The 15,063-nt window shown below is 44.3% G+C and overlaps 1 protein-coding gene across 5 annotated transcripts in view; it reads left to right on the forward strand.

The window, feature by feature from the left end:
• The window catches only part of Cenpe (centromere protein E), a 55,939-nt gene that overhangs the window by 19,984 nt on the left and 20,892 nt on the right, over positions 1-15,063 (forward strand). For 3 of the 5 annotated variants that reach the window (XM_021245423.2, XM_013066079.3, XM_021245419.2), the window contains 17 exons: positions 539-853; positions 967-1,239; positions 1,356-1,514; positions 3,548-3,751; positions 4,988-5,146; positions 6,070-6,360; positions 6,480-6,638; positions 7,243-7,518; positions 9,202-9,486; positions 9,626-9,784; positions 9,943-10,230; positions 10,646-10,930; positions 11,430-11,588; positions 11,734-12,015; positions 12,556-12,714; positions 13,359-13,619; positions 14,074-14,232. In XM_021245423.2, the coding sequence (XP_021101082.2) occupies positions 539-853; positions 967-1,239; positions 1,356-1,514; positions 3,548-3,751; positions 4,988-5,146; positions 6,070-6,360; positions 6,480-6,638; positions 7,243-7,518; positions 9,202-9,486; positions 9,626-9,784; positions 9,943-10,230; positions 10,646-10,930; positions 11,430-11,588; positions 11,734-12,015; positions 12,556-12,714; positions 13,359-13,619; positions 14,074-14,232 (3,873 nt within the window). The remainder of the gene's footprint in view (positions 1-538; positions 854-966; positions 1,240-1,355; positions 1,515-3,547; positions 3,752-4,987; positions 5,147-6,069; positions 6,361-6,479; positions 6,639-7,242; positions 7,519-9,201; positions 9,487-9,625; positions 9,785-9,942; positions 10,231-10,645; positions 10,931-11,429; positions 11,589-11,733; positions 12,016-12,555; positions 12,715-13,358; positions 13,620-14,073; positions 14,233-15,063) is intronic. The other 2 variants (XM_021245417.2, XM_021245416.2) reach the window with 2 other exon arrangements.

Consider the following 15,063-nt stretch of genomic DNA (forward strand, 5'->3'; position numbering starts at 1 on the left):
ATCCACCTCTCAGGCTCACGACAGCGGCCCCTTGTGTATTACTCTCTTTCCTTGGCTCTCCTCTATTTACCTCTTCCCTTGTTTTTCACAGTGATTTCACTGTATGTAGACTGGATATGGATTAATTTTTTAATAATGCTTTTTAAATTTTAAACATTATCCTTTTAAATTATTCTTTAACTTTTTGGAAGTCTGAGCTGCAATCAAAGCCTTTAGAAAAATAAAATAAGTAATTCCAAGAACCCTAAACGCCAGCTGCAGGATACAGTTAGAAAATCCTTTAGAATGGTAAGGAAATCAGCACCTCAACTGTTTCATGACTTCCTGTACCAGGCAGTCCTTACTACAACCCAGAGAGATTGGAAAAAAACATTGAAGGTGAAGTGGGAAATGTTAGGGGACAATATGGACATTGCCTTTCCTCAGCCAGCTCTTTCTTAATTTAAGTGACTCCTTTCCCTCTGAGGAACACATTCTCCTGAACATTACTGCAGCAGATCCTACATTGCTAACACCCCTAAATCTTAATCTCTTCCAGATACGCGATACGTCAGAAGAGCTCTCTGTGATAACATCAGAAAAAGACAGGTTGTGTTCTGAAGTAACTCAGAAGGAGAGCAGCATTCAAGGTTTACTTGAAGAAATTGGGAAAACTAAAGATGACCTGGCCGCCGCCCAGTTGAATTACAAAAGCACTGAGCGAGCATTTCAAGATTTCAAAATCCTTCCTATGGCACTGGAGCAAAAATATAAAACGCTCCATGAGGAGAATGAGAGAATGAATCAGGAAATGGGAGACCTCTCTAAAGAAGCAGAACACCTTCGGTTGAGCTTGGACTCTGCGAAGACTGAGGTTGGTGCCAAGTGCTCTCTGGGAAGTGCTGCTCTGTCTCTTTGAGTTTGATTTTACTTATCCATAGAATGCTCCGCTTTTACTATGCCCGCCTACTGTCTGTTGTTTTAAAGCTTTCTCACAACACCCAGGAGTTTCAGCAGAAAACAGCCGAGGGCCAAGAAAGGGTGTGTGAGGTGGAACAGCTGAAGGAAGAGCTGGAGAGGAGAGATGCCCAGCTGCGAGCTGCAGAAGAGCAGAAGACGCTGGTGACCGAGAGGCTGCAGCAGAGCCTGGAGGCAGTGAGAAGCCTGGGCCAGGAGAAGGAGGCCCTGAGCCAGCTCCGAGACAGCCTGCAGGCCGAGCGGGACCAGCTCTGCAGCGACATCCAGGACACGGTGAGCATGGTAAGGCGCAGTGCTCACACGCAGGAGCCATCGCTTGGTACTTGTGACCAGGAAGCAGTTATACAATGACTGTGCTTTCCATGCTAATGGAAATCATTTCGTGTTTCCCCACGAAGAACATAGACACGCAGGAACAGCTGCGAAACACCCTGGAGTCCCTGAGGCAGCACCAGGAAATGATTAACACATTGAAAAGGAGACTTTCCGAGGAGACATCCAGGAATTTGCATGCAGAGGAAAACGTCAGAGAAACTGAGCATGAATTTCACCAAGAGGTGAAGGGTGTTGATTTCCAGATTTTCCGTGTATTTATTTCTATATAAACTTTCTCTTTAACCCCAAACACTTAAAATACCATGTAGTCTTGGTTTTGTTAATTCACGGTGGTAACAAGCAGCACTTTTACAAGCTTAATGTCTTTAAAGAAACCTCTAATAAAATTGCTGACAATCAATTTGAAAAGAAAGGGGCAAAAAAGTATTAATTCAGACTTTGAAGACTTAATATTTCCTGAGACTTGATGTATTTTGAGTATCTTTAAAGGCCTTTCTGAATCCTAACAAGAAAGATTGACTACTATTAATTATGGCTAAAACATTAATTTTATGTCAGATTTTCTATATTAAAGTTGCTTAGAGTTCAGTGTTCAGTCCGATATGGGGAAGATTATACAGAGGTTTCATTTACTGTAGCTTTCTCCTTTCCCAGAATACCTTTAAAATATGTATAACAGAATTTTTTAAGTACTATCTTTTATTTTTATTATACCTTATACCATTGAATCCAGAATCTAACTACTATAATTTTAAAATATCCTTTAATAGGAGATGAGTAAAGAAACCTTTCATACATCCAGAGTTTGAAGAGTATACAGTATATATATTTCTTTAGTTTGTGGTAAAATGCTTATAACATAAAATTTACCCCCTTAATAATTTACAAGTCTATAGTTGAATAGTGTTACGTTCTAGTATATTATTTTACCACCAATTTTCAGAACTATTTTCATCTTGCAAAACTGAAACTGTATCCATTAAATAACACCTCTAAGTTCAGATTTGTAGTGTACCTTGGGTATCAGTACAGAAAAGAATTTCAGTCTACTTTGTATTTTTATATAATGTCTTAGGAGTAAAGATGCAAGATTCTGAATTGTAAAATCCGACAGACCAGTCAGCTTGAATTAGTGTATTGTGGAGTTAGCTCTGTGCTCACACATATTCCATTCGGTAAAAGCAGAGTGAAGTACAATCTGGTTTATCTGTGTCCTCCATGGAGAACTAAGCAGCTACTAAAGGTCATGATTTGAAGATTCCTCAGCAGCATGAGGAAACATGGATGATCTAAGTGGAAAAGGCAGGGCCTAGAAACATCATACCTGTGTAAACCAAGTAGAACAGCTCGTGTTTATAAAAACCTTAATGGAAGGAAATATGTTCTAACAGTGACTTTGTGAAGTTGATGACTTTTTTGGATGATTTCTTTCCTTTGTTTTCCTTTTTTCTTTCTAACGTGATTATAGATTATCATAAATACTTTCAAAAACGTGTGCTCAGTATGGGCTGAATGATGTCAATCTTCGTTTTCCTTTGCCAAAAGTCTGTATGTCAGGTTACCTTTGCTTATGGTGCATTGATGGATTAATGAATTATTATGACATGCTTTTCTTAAGTATAGAAAAACTATTAACAAAAGTACATTATACTGTTACAAAATGAGATAGGTCTCTCTCAAAATCCTTTTGTCCTCTTGTAAAACTCCAGCTTCTTACAGGTACAGCCACTCTGAAAGATGAAGCTTTGTTGGAAGAGGGGGTAGGGATGACACTAGGGGGGGACATAAAGTGATAAGAGTCCAGAGTCGTCTGCTCCTTCCTCAGAAGTGAAAGCAAAGCACTGCCAGTATGCATCTCAGGAAATATTTATAGACCATGGGTAGAAAGGAAGGGCATATATCTTTTAGCTGTGTGATTGAAGTAAGTTGGAATCCATAGTCAGGTTAACCAATACATGAAGATAACTATAATATTCACAGCTGCCCAGGTTGTTCTCGTCTGTGAACTGGTCAAGGACACAGGCGGTGGTGCGTGACTTTCGGCGTGCAGCCTCCCCTCCCTGGAGCGACACTGCTCCCCAGGCACATGGGGATGACACTCCCTCATAGGGCTGGGGGGACAGACAAAATGTGCTGAGGTATGAGAATAGTACCTGGCACACAACGATACCTAAGTGTTAGCTGTTTTATCAATACTGTATTAAAGTGGTTGTTGTTAAGTACCTGAGAAATTCTTCTTTAATTTCTATTTTAGATGATTGGCATAGATGAAAAGCAGAATGTGGAAGCCAAAACAACTGGAACACTGATTGCTGGTATGAAGGACAGTGAGGTAGTTGAGCAACAAAAGAAGATATGTTCTTTAATACAAGAGAAAAATGAATTCCAACAAATGCTAGAAAGTATTACAGCAGAAAAAGAACAGTTGAAGACTGATCTAAAGGAAAATATTGAAATGGTAGGATTGGCCACTGTATATCCGTGGCAGTACATTGTCTACTTTGTTGGGGATTTTTAACAACTTTATGAGGTGTAATCGATTAGCAATAAATGGACAGTTTGATGGCTTTCGACAAACATCTCTGCCCGTGGGCTCCCTTAACGGAGTTACGAGGTCACAGGGAGGTGTGCGTTGAACTTGATGAGAGTTTGCGACACTGATTTCCAAGTTGGTTTTACCATTTCACATCCCCATCAGCAAATTAAGAGAATTCTGGGACTTCACACCCTCCCTCACCAACACTTCATCTTTATTGGTACATTTAGTTCCAGCTCTTCTGATGAACATGGACTTTATTGTTTTCGTTCACTTTTCCTTTGTAGTGAAAAACAAAATGTTGACATTTTCATATCCTTATTGGCTATTGTATGACTTCTGTAATTTATTGTCTCAGTAATGTGTTGTAGATTTTCAATGTGCAGGTCTTTTTACACATTTTTGTTACATTTATGCCAAAGTGTTATTTATCCTGTTTTAATTTTTTAATTTTACTTTCAAATGTTGGTTTTGCCAGTATCTTTACATTAGTTTCAATTTGTATCTATTTAAAGGCAATATATTATTACTACAGGTTGAAATTAATAATTTGAGAAGTCCGCCATGGATTACATTGTTTTTCGGTTGTTTTACTGGTGTAAATTTGGTTGTTTTTTGGTTGTCTTTTCCATGTTTCCCTGGAGTAAGTGTGCAAACATGAATTGTTTGGCTCCATTTCTGGCTTATGTTTCTGTGCCCTTGATACTTGAGAACATCACTGTGTGAGCTTTAGTGACAGATTGGTCCGCGTCATGCCAGCAGGGTGACTGCCGCTCTGGACTTACTTGTGATCAGTGCTTAAAACCAAAGCCACCCAGCATGTGGAAAACCCTTAACTTCAGTCTCATCTTCTGTTTTTGGAATCTCAGCAGCTGTCTCTTGGTTTAGCCATCAAAATGAGGTTTAGGCACTTGTGACAGAATGATAAATCCATTTCTAAGTCTCATGATAGTAACTGGGCAATAAAGAAAGATGAAAAGTAGATTCTTGGCATCTGTATGACTAAAGACTTGCTTTCTTTACTTTAGTCCTTTTCTATATAGTCTGCCCTAATTTATTTATTTGCAGGCAGAGTTAAATGCTGACTTTTTAACCTGTTTTCTTAAATATAAAAGCTAATGTTATATATTTTAATCTCAACTTTTTAAAAATTTCCAGACCATTGAAAATCAGGAAGAATTAAGAATTCTTGGAGATGAACTTAAAAGGCAACAAGAAATAGTAGCACAGGAAAAGAACCATGCCATAAAGAAAGATGAAGAGCTTGCCAGGACCTGTGAGAGACTAGCAGAAGTTGAAGAAAAGCTAAAGGAAAAGGTAAATTCTTAAACCTGTCTTCCTGGCCATTTTCCTGACTAAACCTTTTTTCCATTCCCATCATCCTAAATGCAGGGAGAGCATATATCCCTAAAATGAACAGATCTCATTGCTGATATTTGAGACAGCTTCACTTGTACTGAGATCTTAGCTAACGTCCCTTGTGAGGGTTGTATTATTCTAGAGTCCACACGTGAGTCGGGCCCTGTGTCCTCTAAACTAATCAAAAGGTATCAGCACTGATCAGCAGACACTGTCCTGGGCACTTGCGATACACACTGGTCAGCAAAACCTACTAAGATGTGCCGGTGACCCTTTACACTATAAGACTTAACCAGGAGAACCATGTCCTAAATGTCTGCAGCTTCCTGGGCCACTGTTACAACACATGTGTAAGGCCTGAGCTCCTGCAGCAAACTACGGCCTGAGGGATTCTGAAACACACAGAGACCTTTCTGTTTCAGCTAAGCGTAGGGGTCCTAGAAGTGCACAACTGAAGTGAGATCTCTGAAGGCTTAGGGGAGAGCCCTTCCTCGCCACCTCCAGGCTGCTGGTGTCTCCCAGCTACCCTTGGCGTTTCCTGGCACCACTCTGACCTCTGCCTCCATCTCCATGTGACCTTCTTATCTGGGCATCTCTCTGTCCTTTTCTGTTTCCTGTAAATACACTGTCCTCACTTTGAGGGCTTGCCCTAATCAGTTAGTCTCTTTTGATGGTCCTTCCTAATTACATCTGCAACTATCGGAACGTGGGGTAGCACACAATTTAACCAATGATAAACACCATGCCTAAAAGGTTGGTTTACTTTTTTAATGTTTCTTGACTGTCTGTTGGGGCAGGACATGGAGCTGAGTTAATAATTTTACATAAAAATTTGGGAAAATATAGCCAAAATGATAATTGTAAAAATTGTACATCTTAAGAGTGAACAACTCCAAGAAAAACAACAACAGCTTCTTAATACACAAGAGGAGATGAGTGAGATACAGAAAAAGATGAATGAAATGGAGAAGCTAAAGAGTGAGATACAGAACCAAGAATCCAGGTTGGAACACTTGGAAATGGAGAGGCTTGAGCTGATTCAGAAACTACATGAAAACTGTGAGGAAATGAAATCTATAACCAAAGAGAGAAATGATCTGAAGGAATTACGGGAGTCATTTGAAGTAGAAAGAGATCACCTTAAAGAATACATAAGCAAAATTGAAGCTGTAGTAAGTTACACCCTTCTTCGCCTGTTGAATGTTCCTTTAAAATCTGGGCCCGTTGGAAGGGAGAGCAATGTCAGGATAACATTCTCACTCTGTTCTCTAAATCTCACTTGCTGGTGAAGGGCCGACATACAGAAGAGGAGCTCAGCGTTGCCCACCTGCATCTAAAAGAACACCAGAAAACTATCGCTGAGCTCAGAAGCAGCATTGCTGAGAAGGAAGCTCAGATAGGAAATGCTCAGGAGGACTTGGAGAAATCCACTACCGAAGTGGAAGAGCAGGTATGGCTTCTCCTCCTCTTGTCTTTTTCTTCCTGGCTGTTTCCTTGGAAGGAAAGCTGAGCGCTGAGCCGTGACTATGCTCTGGTCCACTCATGGATCAAGTGAGTGTTCACCAACTGCCAGTGGCGAGCACAGCCCTGGTTATCACACAGCAGTGGAACCAGGAGACCACAGTGCCTGGTCCTTCTGTTCCTCATGGAAAGGCGACCAGAGCACTGAGGCAGATAATGATGAGTGCTGTGGAGAAAATGAAATGCAGGGCTAGCTGGGCCTACTCTGTGCCAAGCGTCAAGACTGTGGGCACCAGTGAGACGCTGTTCTGTTTTCCCAGTGTAGGCTCTGTTTTTTTAATCTTGTAAGTGAGCCCTGGGTTCAATCCCTGGGACTGCCAAAAAGAGGAAGTTACAGCAGAATGTAAGTAACAGAAAAGTCCTTAACAGCCTCAGTAGGAATCAAAGGAAGTTGAGTGGGAGTGTGATCCCCAGTAGGACCTGAGGGTTCAGGGTCACTTAGGTTGCTGGGGGAAGTGTCCTGATCTTTTCCTCTTAAGAACTTCCAATCGTGCCTTCCAGGCAGTAACTTGGTACTTTATGAATTTCACAAGGTCCCAGTACCTCATGAGGAGCAGAAGCCATTTCCTACCATGAAAGCAGGAGGTGAGATTCAGGACGCAGTGAGGGGGCTGGAGCCGCTGGGGGAACAGTCCACAGCCGAGGGTCTGACAGAGGCGGAAAGGCTCAGGCTGATGGAAGAACTTCAGGAAAGCCAGGAAGAGATAAAATGTCTCACTCAGGAAAGGGATGACCTTAAAATAGTCAAAGAAGCTCTTGAAGTTGAACGAGACCATCTGAAAGAATACATCAGAGAAACTTCAGTTAAAGTAAGTTTCATCTTTTCCTCCCACTTAATTAGTATTTTATCAGAATCAAGTCTTTAGAAAAGGGGTGTTGGTGTTGAGTTAAAATGTGGCTGTCAGTTTTAGCTATCTTAATCATGAGGTGACTGGAAACAATAAAATGCTCATGAAGGACCGAGGACATGGCCCAGTATTAGAGCATTTGCCTGGAATGTGTGGCGCCCTGGCTTCCGTCCCTAGTGCAGTAAAACAAAACAAAAAATGCTGTGAATACTAGAAAACTATTTAAGCTAAGAGAAAATGTTTCAGAGAAGACAGCTGTCTTAGTTAACTATTTTTGTTACTGAGACAAAATACCCAACATCCAAGTTAAAGGAGGAAAGGTTTATTTTTTCTCACAGTTTCTAGAGGTTTCAGTCCATAATCAGCTGGCCCCAAGGCATGGTGGCATGGCAGAGGAGAAACAGTTCATGGTGGGCAGAAGGCAGCAAGCATCATAGTAGCAAAGCAGCAAGCAACACCTATCCAGGCTACACGCCCTTAGGGCAGTTAGCACGCACACCCATGGTGGGCCTTCTCGTTATCCACACTCAGAACTATGCCAAACCAATCAGTGGACTAATAAAGTAGTCACACACCCTTGATCCATCATCACACACTCTAGATCCAGCCACCTGTGCTTGCTTCGGCAGCACATATACTAGATCCAGCCACCTCTGAAAAGCCCCAGTGACTCCATGAGGCTTTGGAGGGACATCTAGACACAAGCCTTAACAAGAACTGTTTTCTTAAATATTCCAAAATGATTTAGAAGAAGCTAAACAGAATTATAAGAAAGAGGAGTGCCAAAAATGAATAATTTCTTCCCTTTAAACCTTTTCCTCCAACATTGCACACAACACTTTGTCCCCGCAAGTGTTGTCCCAGCTGGTGCAACCATCCCCATTGCCACTCTGACTTCCACTCACCAAACCTTGATTCTAGTATGTGCATGTGTGCAAGTCCTGCTGCCTTTCTCTCTCCACAGCCTCCACAGTCCACAGTCGCCATGACTTCCTTCTGCCTCCCACCATGGCCTCCTGGTTGTCTCTCCACACTCATTCTCTCATCCATTCCCACTTGGGGTCCAGCTGACTTCATGACTCCTTAAATATCCTACTGTTTCTCTCAGAATCAGTTCTGGCGTCCCCACCTGCCCATAGGGGCTGCCGTCCCTGTCCACTGCTGCTCACTGTGCTCTGGCCCACTCTGCCCTGCCACAGGGTTGCTGGGGCTCTGGTCTCGTGCCCTGCTGTCTGCCCACACATACCCTCTGTGACCCACATGCCCCTCTGCAGACCTCACTGCACCTCTGTCCCCTCAGAAGCCCTCCGTGCTCGTTCACAACGGGTACATGAGACACCGGAGCCCCAGTGAGCCCTCTGCTTGGTGGGAGTTGGGATAAAGTCTTTTCCCCTAAGGTGTAATCTCAAAAAGGCAGAAGTCAGGTAAGTCTCTCTGTTTTATCTCCAGCTTCTGATAAGGCGTTGACCACGCAGTGAGCGTTCACAGAAACTTGTGGGATGCTGGCGAGTGGAGGAATGGCCCTGAGAGAGTTCTTGGGAAGGGGCTGCCCACCCACCGTGGCTGTTGCAGAAAGAACCCATTTCTGCCCCCTAAAGTGCGGTATCTCTGGCCACCAACTGTGTGTTTTATGATTCCCTTAAGATCCAGGAGGCTCAAGACAAACAAGAGCAGCCCTTCCATGTGGGAGAAAAAGACAAGAGCACTGGAGTGGGTGAGGTGGAGCAACTGCAGGAGCAGCCCGAAGCCAAAGACGCCATGCTACTAAGAGCAGAAATGGAAAAGCGCCAGTTGTCCCAGAGACTTGAGGAAAGTCGAGGCCAAGTGTCATCCTTGGCTAAGGAGAGAGACGACCTGCAGAGGCGGCAGGAAGCGCTCCAGGCAGAGCGTGACCAACTCACAGCGCGCGTCAGAGAAGTCAGCGAGAAAGTAGGTTCTGTTTTCTCCATTTTTAGAAATACTTGGTGTACAAAAGCTCATGCTATTAAACATTTGCAAAAAGCAGTTAGTTATACTGTAATGATTATAATGCTTCTGTAAATTTCTTGGGATTTCTCTAATAACAAAGCACCAGGAAACGGAAGCAGAACTTAGAGTTGCTCATTGCTGCCTAAAAGAACGAGAAGAAACCATTGATGAGCTGAGGGTGAATCTCTTGGAGAAGGAAACTGAAATAGCAGGTGTTCAGAAGGAATTAGAAGCAGCCAGCGAGGCATTGCAGACAAAGGTAAACTGAGGATGGGGAACAGTGGAAGCAGACTTGGAGGACAATAATGAAAGACTTGTTTCTATACAAAATTACTTTCAAAAACTTTTTTATTTTTCCTTAAACTATATGTGTATGTATATTTTTAACTAATAACTTCTTTTATTGTTATTTTTAAGATCCAAGAGCTTTATGAGAAAAAGGAACAGCTTATTAGAGTAAAGGAAATTAGTGAGATGCACGAAAAAATTCATGAACTGGAAAAATTCAAGGAGCTTCTCAGAGCCAAAGATTCCACCCTGCAGGGTATAGAGAGAGACCGGCTCGAGTTAAGTAAGAGACTGGAAGAAAGTCAAGAAGAAATAAAAATTATCATTAGGGAAAGAGATGAACTGCAAAAGCTGCAGGAGGCCCTTCAGACAGAGAGAGATCAACTGAAAGAAAACCTTAACGAAACGGCAGCTAAAGTAAGGCTCCCTCTTCTGCATTTTCTGGAAATAGCGTTAAATGGAAAGAATATAGTGTTAAATGTGATCGTGATGACCACAGTGAAGTTTTATTAATTTTCCTCTAATCAAAAAGGAAATAGATTCTGAAAACTGCTGACATTCACCGTACTGAGCACTGAGAAACTCAGTGCCAGGAGTGTTTGGGAGGAGATGGGGCGAGCAGCAGGTGTTCAGAGCTGTCAAGCAGATTGAGTGCTGAGTTCAGCACAGGGTGGGCCTTGCTTGTTAAGTTGAGAACGGCATCTGGCGGTGGTATTCCTCATGTCCCTGATGAAAGAGCAGTACATGCCTTAGACTAGCACGTAACCCCATTTTCCTTCAGTTTAGGAGTCTTCTTTTCCTAAAAACCTGCTGTGTCCTCACTTGCTTTCAGCTCCGAGAACTTGGGGAGGAACAGCAGTGTCTCAGGGTGAAAGCCACCAGCGAGACCCTGGAGGCTGGGCGTGAGTTGGAGCGCTTGAGGGAGCAGCTGGAGGCCCAGAGGTCAACTTTGGAAAACACAGAAATGGAGAAAAGGAAGTTGGCTCAGAGGCTCCATGAAAACCTTGAGGAAATGAGAGCAGTCACACAAGAAAGAGACAACCTGAGGAGTGTGCAGGAGACGCTCACAGTGGATAGTGAGCGGCTCGCGGGAAACCTGGAGGAAGCTCTAGCAAGAGTGCGTTGCCTCTCACCCCGTCCAGTAATGCGGCGTCTCGTCCTGAAAGACCAGTGGTGGAAGGGCTGTGGGGAAGGTAGCATTGGCCCGGAAAGTCCTGCTATAGCTCTGTATTCTAACCTGTTTGCAGGATGGTGCAAAGATAGCTGTAGGATAGTCAGTGGAGCAAGTCGCAGTCGTAAAGTAAAGCAAACAAGTAGGGAAAATCAGAAGTGCCCATTAGTAGGGGACTGGGTCCTGGGAGAGCACATTCAGGTCATGGGCTACCGCACTGCGGGTCAGGAGTGAGGCGCTACTGCAGAGCCGTGGTGGGTGTCCTGCGTGGGAAGGCTCAGCTGCAGCGCAGGAAGTAACGTCAAAGTCCACATCCAGCAGGAGCTTGGCAAGGCAGGACCGGGAGTTCTCAGATGGGGGACTTGGGGCTTTCGCTCTGAACCTCTCTGTACTGTTTGAATTGTGTCACTCTCAATGTAGAATTATTTTTCTTTCTCTAATAAAGGACCTGGAAACACAGGAGAAGGTCAGAATTGCTCACCTGTGTCTGAAAGAGCAGCAAGAAACTATTGATGAACTCAGAGGGGTTGTTTCTGAGAAGACAGATGAGGTGTCAAATATGCGAGCGGACTTACAAAGCACAGACACAGCCTTAAAAGCACAGGTATCTTTTGAAGTTGTCATCTGAGGAACTGGGGATTTGGATCGGGCGTTTTGTGTAATGAAACCGGGTGGTAATTAGCCTAAAACCAAAGACAAGTGAAGATTTGCCTATTCAATTTTGGAACTATTCTTTGTCGTATCCCAAGGCCCAAGAACATGAGAAGAAACAACATCAGCTTCTTCAGGTAGAAAATAATCTCAAGGAAACTGTGTTTCAAATGGAGCAATTGAAGAAGCAATTCGAAGCTCAGAATGCAACTCTGGAGAGCATAGAGGGGGAGAGATTAAGACTGACGCAGAAGCTTGAAGAAAACCTTGAGGAGGTGCAGTTTCTCACTGAGGAAAACGAGAGCCTGAGAGGTGTGGAGGAAACCCTGAGAGAGGAAGGGGAGCAGCTGCGGGAGAGGCTGCGGAGGACAGAAGCCGAGGTGAGCTGTTCTCTCCCCCCCTGCAGGCCAGTGACGAGCCCTTCTGCGAGGAGAGGTGACGCAGCGTTAGGCCCTGAGACCCGGAGTGGGTGTTGGAGTTTCAGTTCTGTAGCCAGCATTTTCTTTATGGCTATTACGCCTCAGTGGTTAGAATAAAGAATGTATGCAGGCGTTCACACACACATCCGCCCCAGGGCTCTGTGTTGTAATAGTTTGTGATAAAAGGGAGCTGTCTGAATGCTCCTCAGAAGGAAACCGGGTAAAAAGGAGGCCGGTGTCAAAATCCCATGTGACCCTGAAAGAAAAGACGCAGGTTTGGGTGTACCCTCGGAAAGCCAGGGCAACCCTGAGGTCCACAGGCTGGCCAGCGTGTGTGCAGCGCATTCGCTCCCCAGCAGGAGAAGAGAGTGGGTGAGGGTGAGGGCGAGGGGCCACTCTCACTGGTGGCCGCAGCCTGCAGGGCAGAAGCACAGGCAGGCGGCAGTGTCTCGCACAGCCCAGGGCCCTCCCTCCAGAGCTGAGCTGCAACTGTCCTTCAAGGCGCTGCAGAGGCAGGAGGAGCTCAGAGTCGCTCACGTGAGCCTGAAGGAGCAGCGGGAAACCACAGATGAGCTCCGACGGCTTGTTTCGGAGAAGACGGAGGAAATGTCGAATATGAAAATGGATTTAGAAACTTCCAGTGTTAAATTACAAGAAAAGGTACGGGAGGGGAGCTTTTGGACTGGATGTCTGGCTTGGGATCTAAAGTTGCCAGCACATTGGTCAGCCGCAGGGTGGCACCACCCATGCCAACAGTGTCCCTGTGAGGCCCCGAGGCCCAGGAGTGCCCGTGACAGCCTTAGCAAAATAGTGCAGAACAAAGACAGCTCACATCTGCCACAAGGGCACGGTCGTGTTACAGTCTGGAGGGACATTGAGGTCACCATGGGGGTCACTCCGGGAGGGGCCATGCAGGAGCATTATGGGGTGCCTCGGATGTCCTGCTCTGACCTGGGAGATAGTTTTACAGCTCTACACATCTCAGAAATAATTGAACTGCACACCTAAGATCAGTGTTCTCTACATTTTACTTCAAAAGAAAGTTGTGTGAATCAGTGAGAATAACATGAGAGGAATACTCTTGGTGGCACTGGGGATTGAACCCAGAACCTTTGCACTGAGGTGCGTCTGCAACCCTTATTTTTTGAGACAGGGCTTGAAATTCCCACCCTCCTGCTTCAGCTTCCCAGAGTGCACCATCAGGCCCTGCCAGGGAAGACTACAGTCTTAGTTTAGAAACTGTTCTTTAACTTTCTCTTTAAAAAAGGTTGTATCCTAACATGCTATTTTATCATTATCTTAAGATTGGAGAACTGAAGGCGAATGAACATCTCCTTGTTAAATTAAAAGAAGACGTCGGTGAGACACAGAAACAGCTCAAGGACCAGAGCTTAATGCTAAGTAAAATGGAAATGGAGAATTTAAATTTGGCTCAGAAACTTCATGAAAACCTGGAAAAAATGAAATCTGTGGCAAAAGAAAGAGATGGTCTGAGGAGCATGGAGGAGGCACTCATGCTGGAGCGAGACCGGCTCAGGGAGGAGCTGCGGGAGGCCGCGGCCAGAGTGAGTTGTGCACCGCCTCAATGCCCAGCCAGTGTCCTCCGACCAGCAAGCAGGGGCCCCTGAGGGCGGGAAGCCCGGGTTACCACAGCACCTTTGGGGCACCAGCCCCTCTTCCAGGGGTGCGTCCTTCTGACAGCAGTGCCCCTGTGGGTGGTTGAGGTGACCCAAGTCTAGAAACCACCCACGTGTCCGGCAAGAGGGCCCAGGCTACCTGGCGTTCCCTGCGGGGTGGAACCGGAAGCCAGAGTCTGGGCCAGTTTCCGGGAAGGGGCAGGTGCCAGGAAAGGAAGCTGCAGGGCCAGGGAGGGCCAGGACAGGCTGGGGCTGCTCAGGCTGCTGCCGTCAGGCCATGGTGCTTTCTAACTGACCATGCAGTTTTCAGGTGTTTGAAACCAGTCTTCAGAACAGCCAGGGTTGCTTTCTATCCCGCACTTCTCTATTTCTTCTAATAAAGGGTCTGGAAACACAACAGGAACTAAAAACTGCTCATCAGCATTTGAAAGAACAACAAGAAACTATTGAGAAATTCAGAGAGAGGGTCTCAGAAAAGACAGCGCAGATTTCAAATATTCAGAAGGCTTTAGATCAATCAAAAGATGAATTACAGGAGAAGGTATGTGTGGTTTTCTTCTTATTTGGGGGTTAACTATACTCAGAATTATTGGTGGAATGGGAAAGGAGATAGCTATGTAGCTGTGAATACAGATTGAGTGTCCCTAATCCAAAAATACAAAAGATAAAATGTTCTGAAATCCATAACTTTTTGAGCACCAACTTAAGGTTCAGAAACTTTGAGATTTCAGAGTATTTTAGATTTCAGATTTTTGGATTAGGGGCTCTCAACCAGTAAAATCTGCAGATATTCCCAAATCAAATACCTCCAAAACAAAACACTCATTTCAAATGAGGGACACTCAGCCTGTGCATGTGTACATATGTAACACACACTGCTTTCCTTCATGTGCATTCTAACTTGTTTTGTAATTATCTCAAGATCCAAGAACTTCAGCAAAAAGAGCATCAGCTTCTTAAAGTAAAAGAAGATGTTGATAAGAGTCAAAAAATTGAATGAAATGGAACAGTTGAGGCAGCTGTTTGAGGCCCAAAGTGTACCTATGCCACATATGGATGTGGATAACTTCCACTTGACTAAGAAACTTCAGGAAAACCTAGAAGAAATCAGGATGGTAGCTAAGGAGAGCCGAGAGCTCAGGAGGATGAAGGAGGCTCTCGAAAGGGATGGAGGTCAGTTCAGAGAAGCCGTGGGGAAAGTGGTAGCTTGAGCGGGATCAGAGCCTCCCCTCACTGTGAACTGTCTGTAAGAATTTTGAAAAAAGAACCAATATAGGGTGTTTTGTTGTTGTTTTCTGAAAATTTCTATGAGCAGTAAGGGTTAATGGGAAAATTTACTATAATTTTTACATAAATAGCAAATGCATTTTTT

This window comes from Heterocephalus glaber, unplaced genomic scaffold (genome assembly GCF_053883595.1).
Source record: "Heterocephalus glaber isolate CG9 unplaced genomic scaffold, H.glaber_assembly_v1.0 deba00001688, whole genome shotgun sequence".
In the NCBI taxonomy this organism is placed as follows: domain Eukaryota; kingdom Metazoa; phylum Chordata; class Mammalia; order Rodentia; family Bathyergidae; genus Heterocephalus; species Heterocephalus glaber.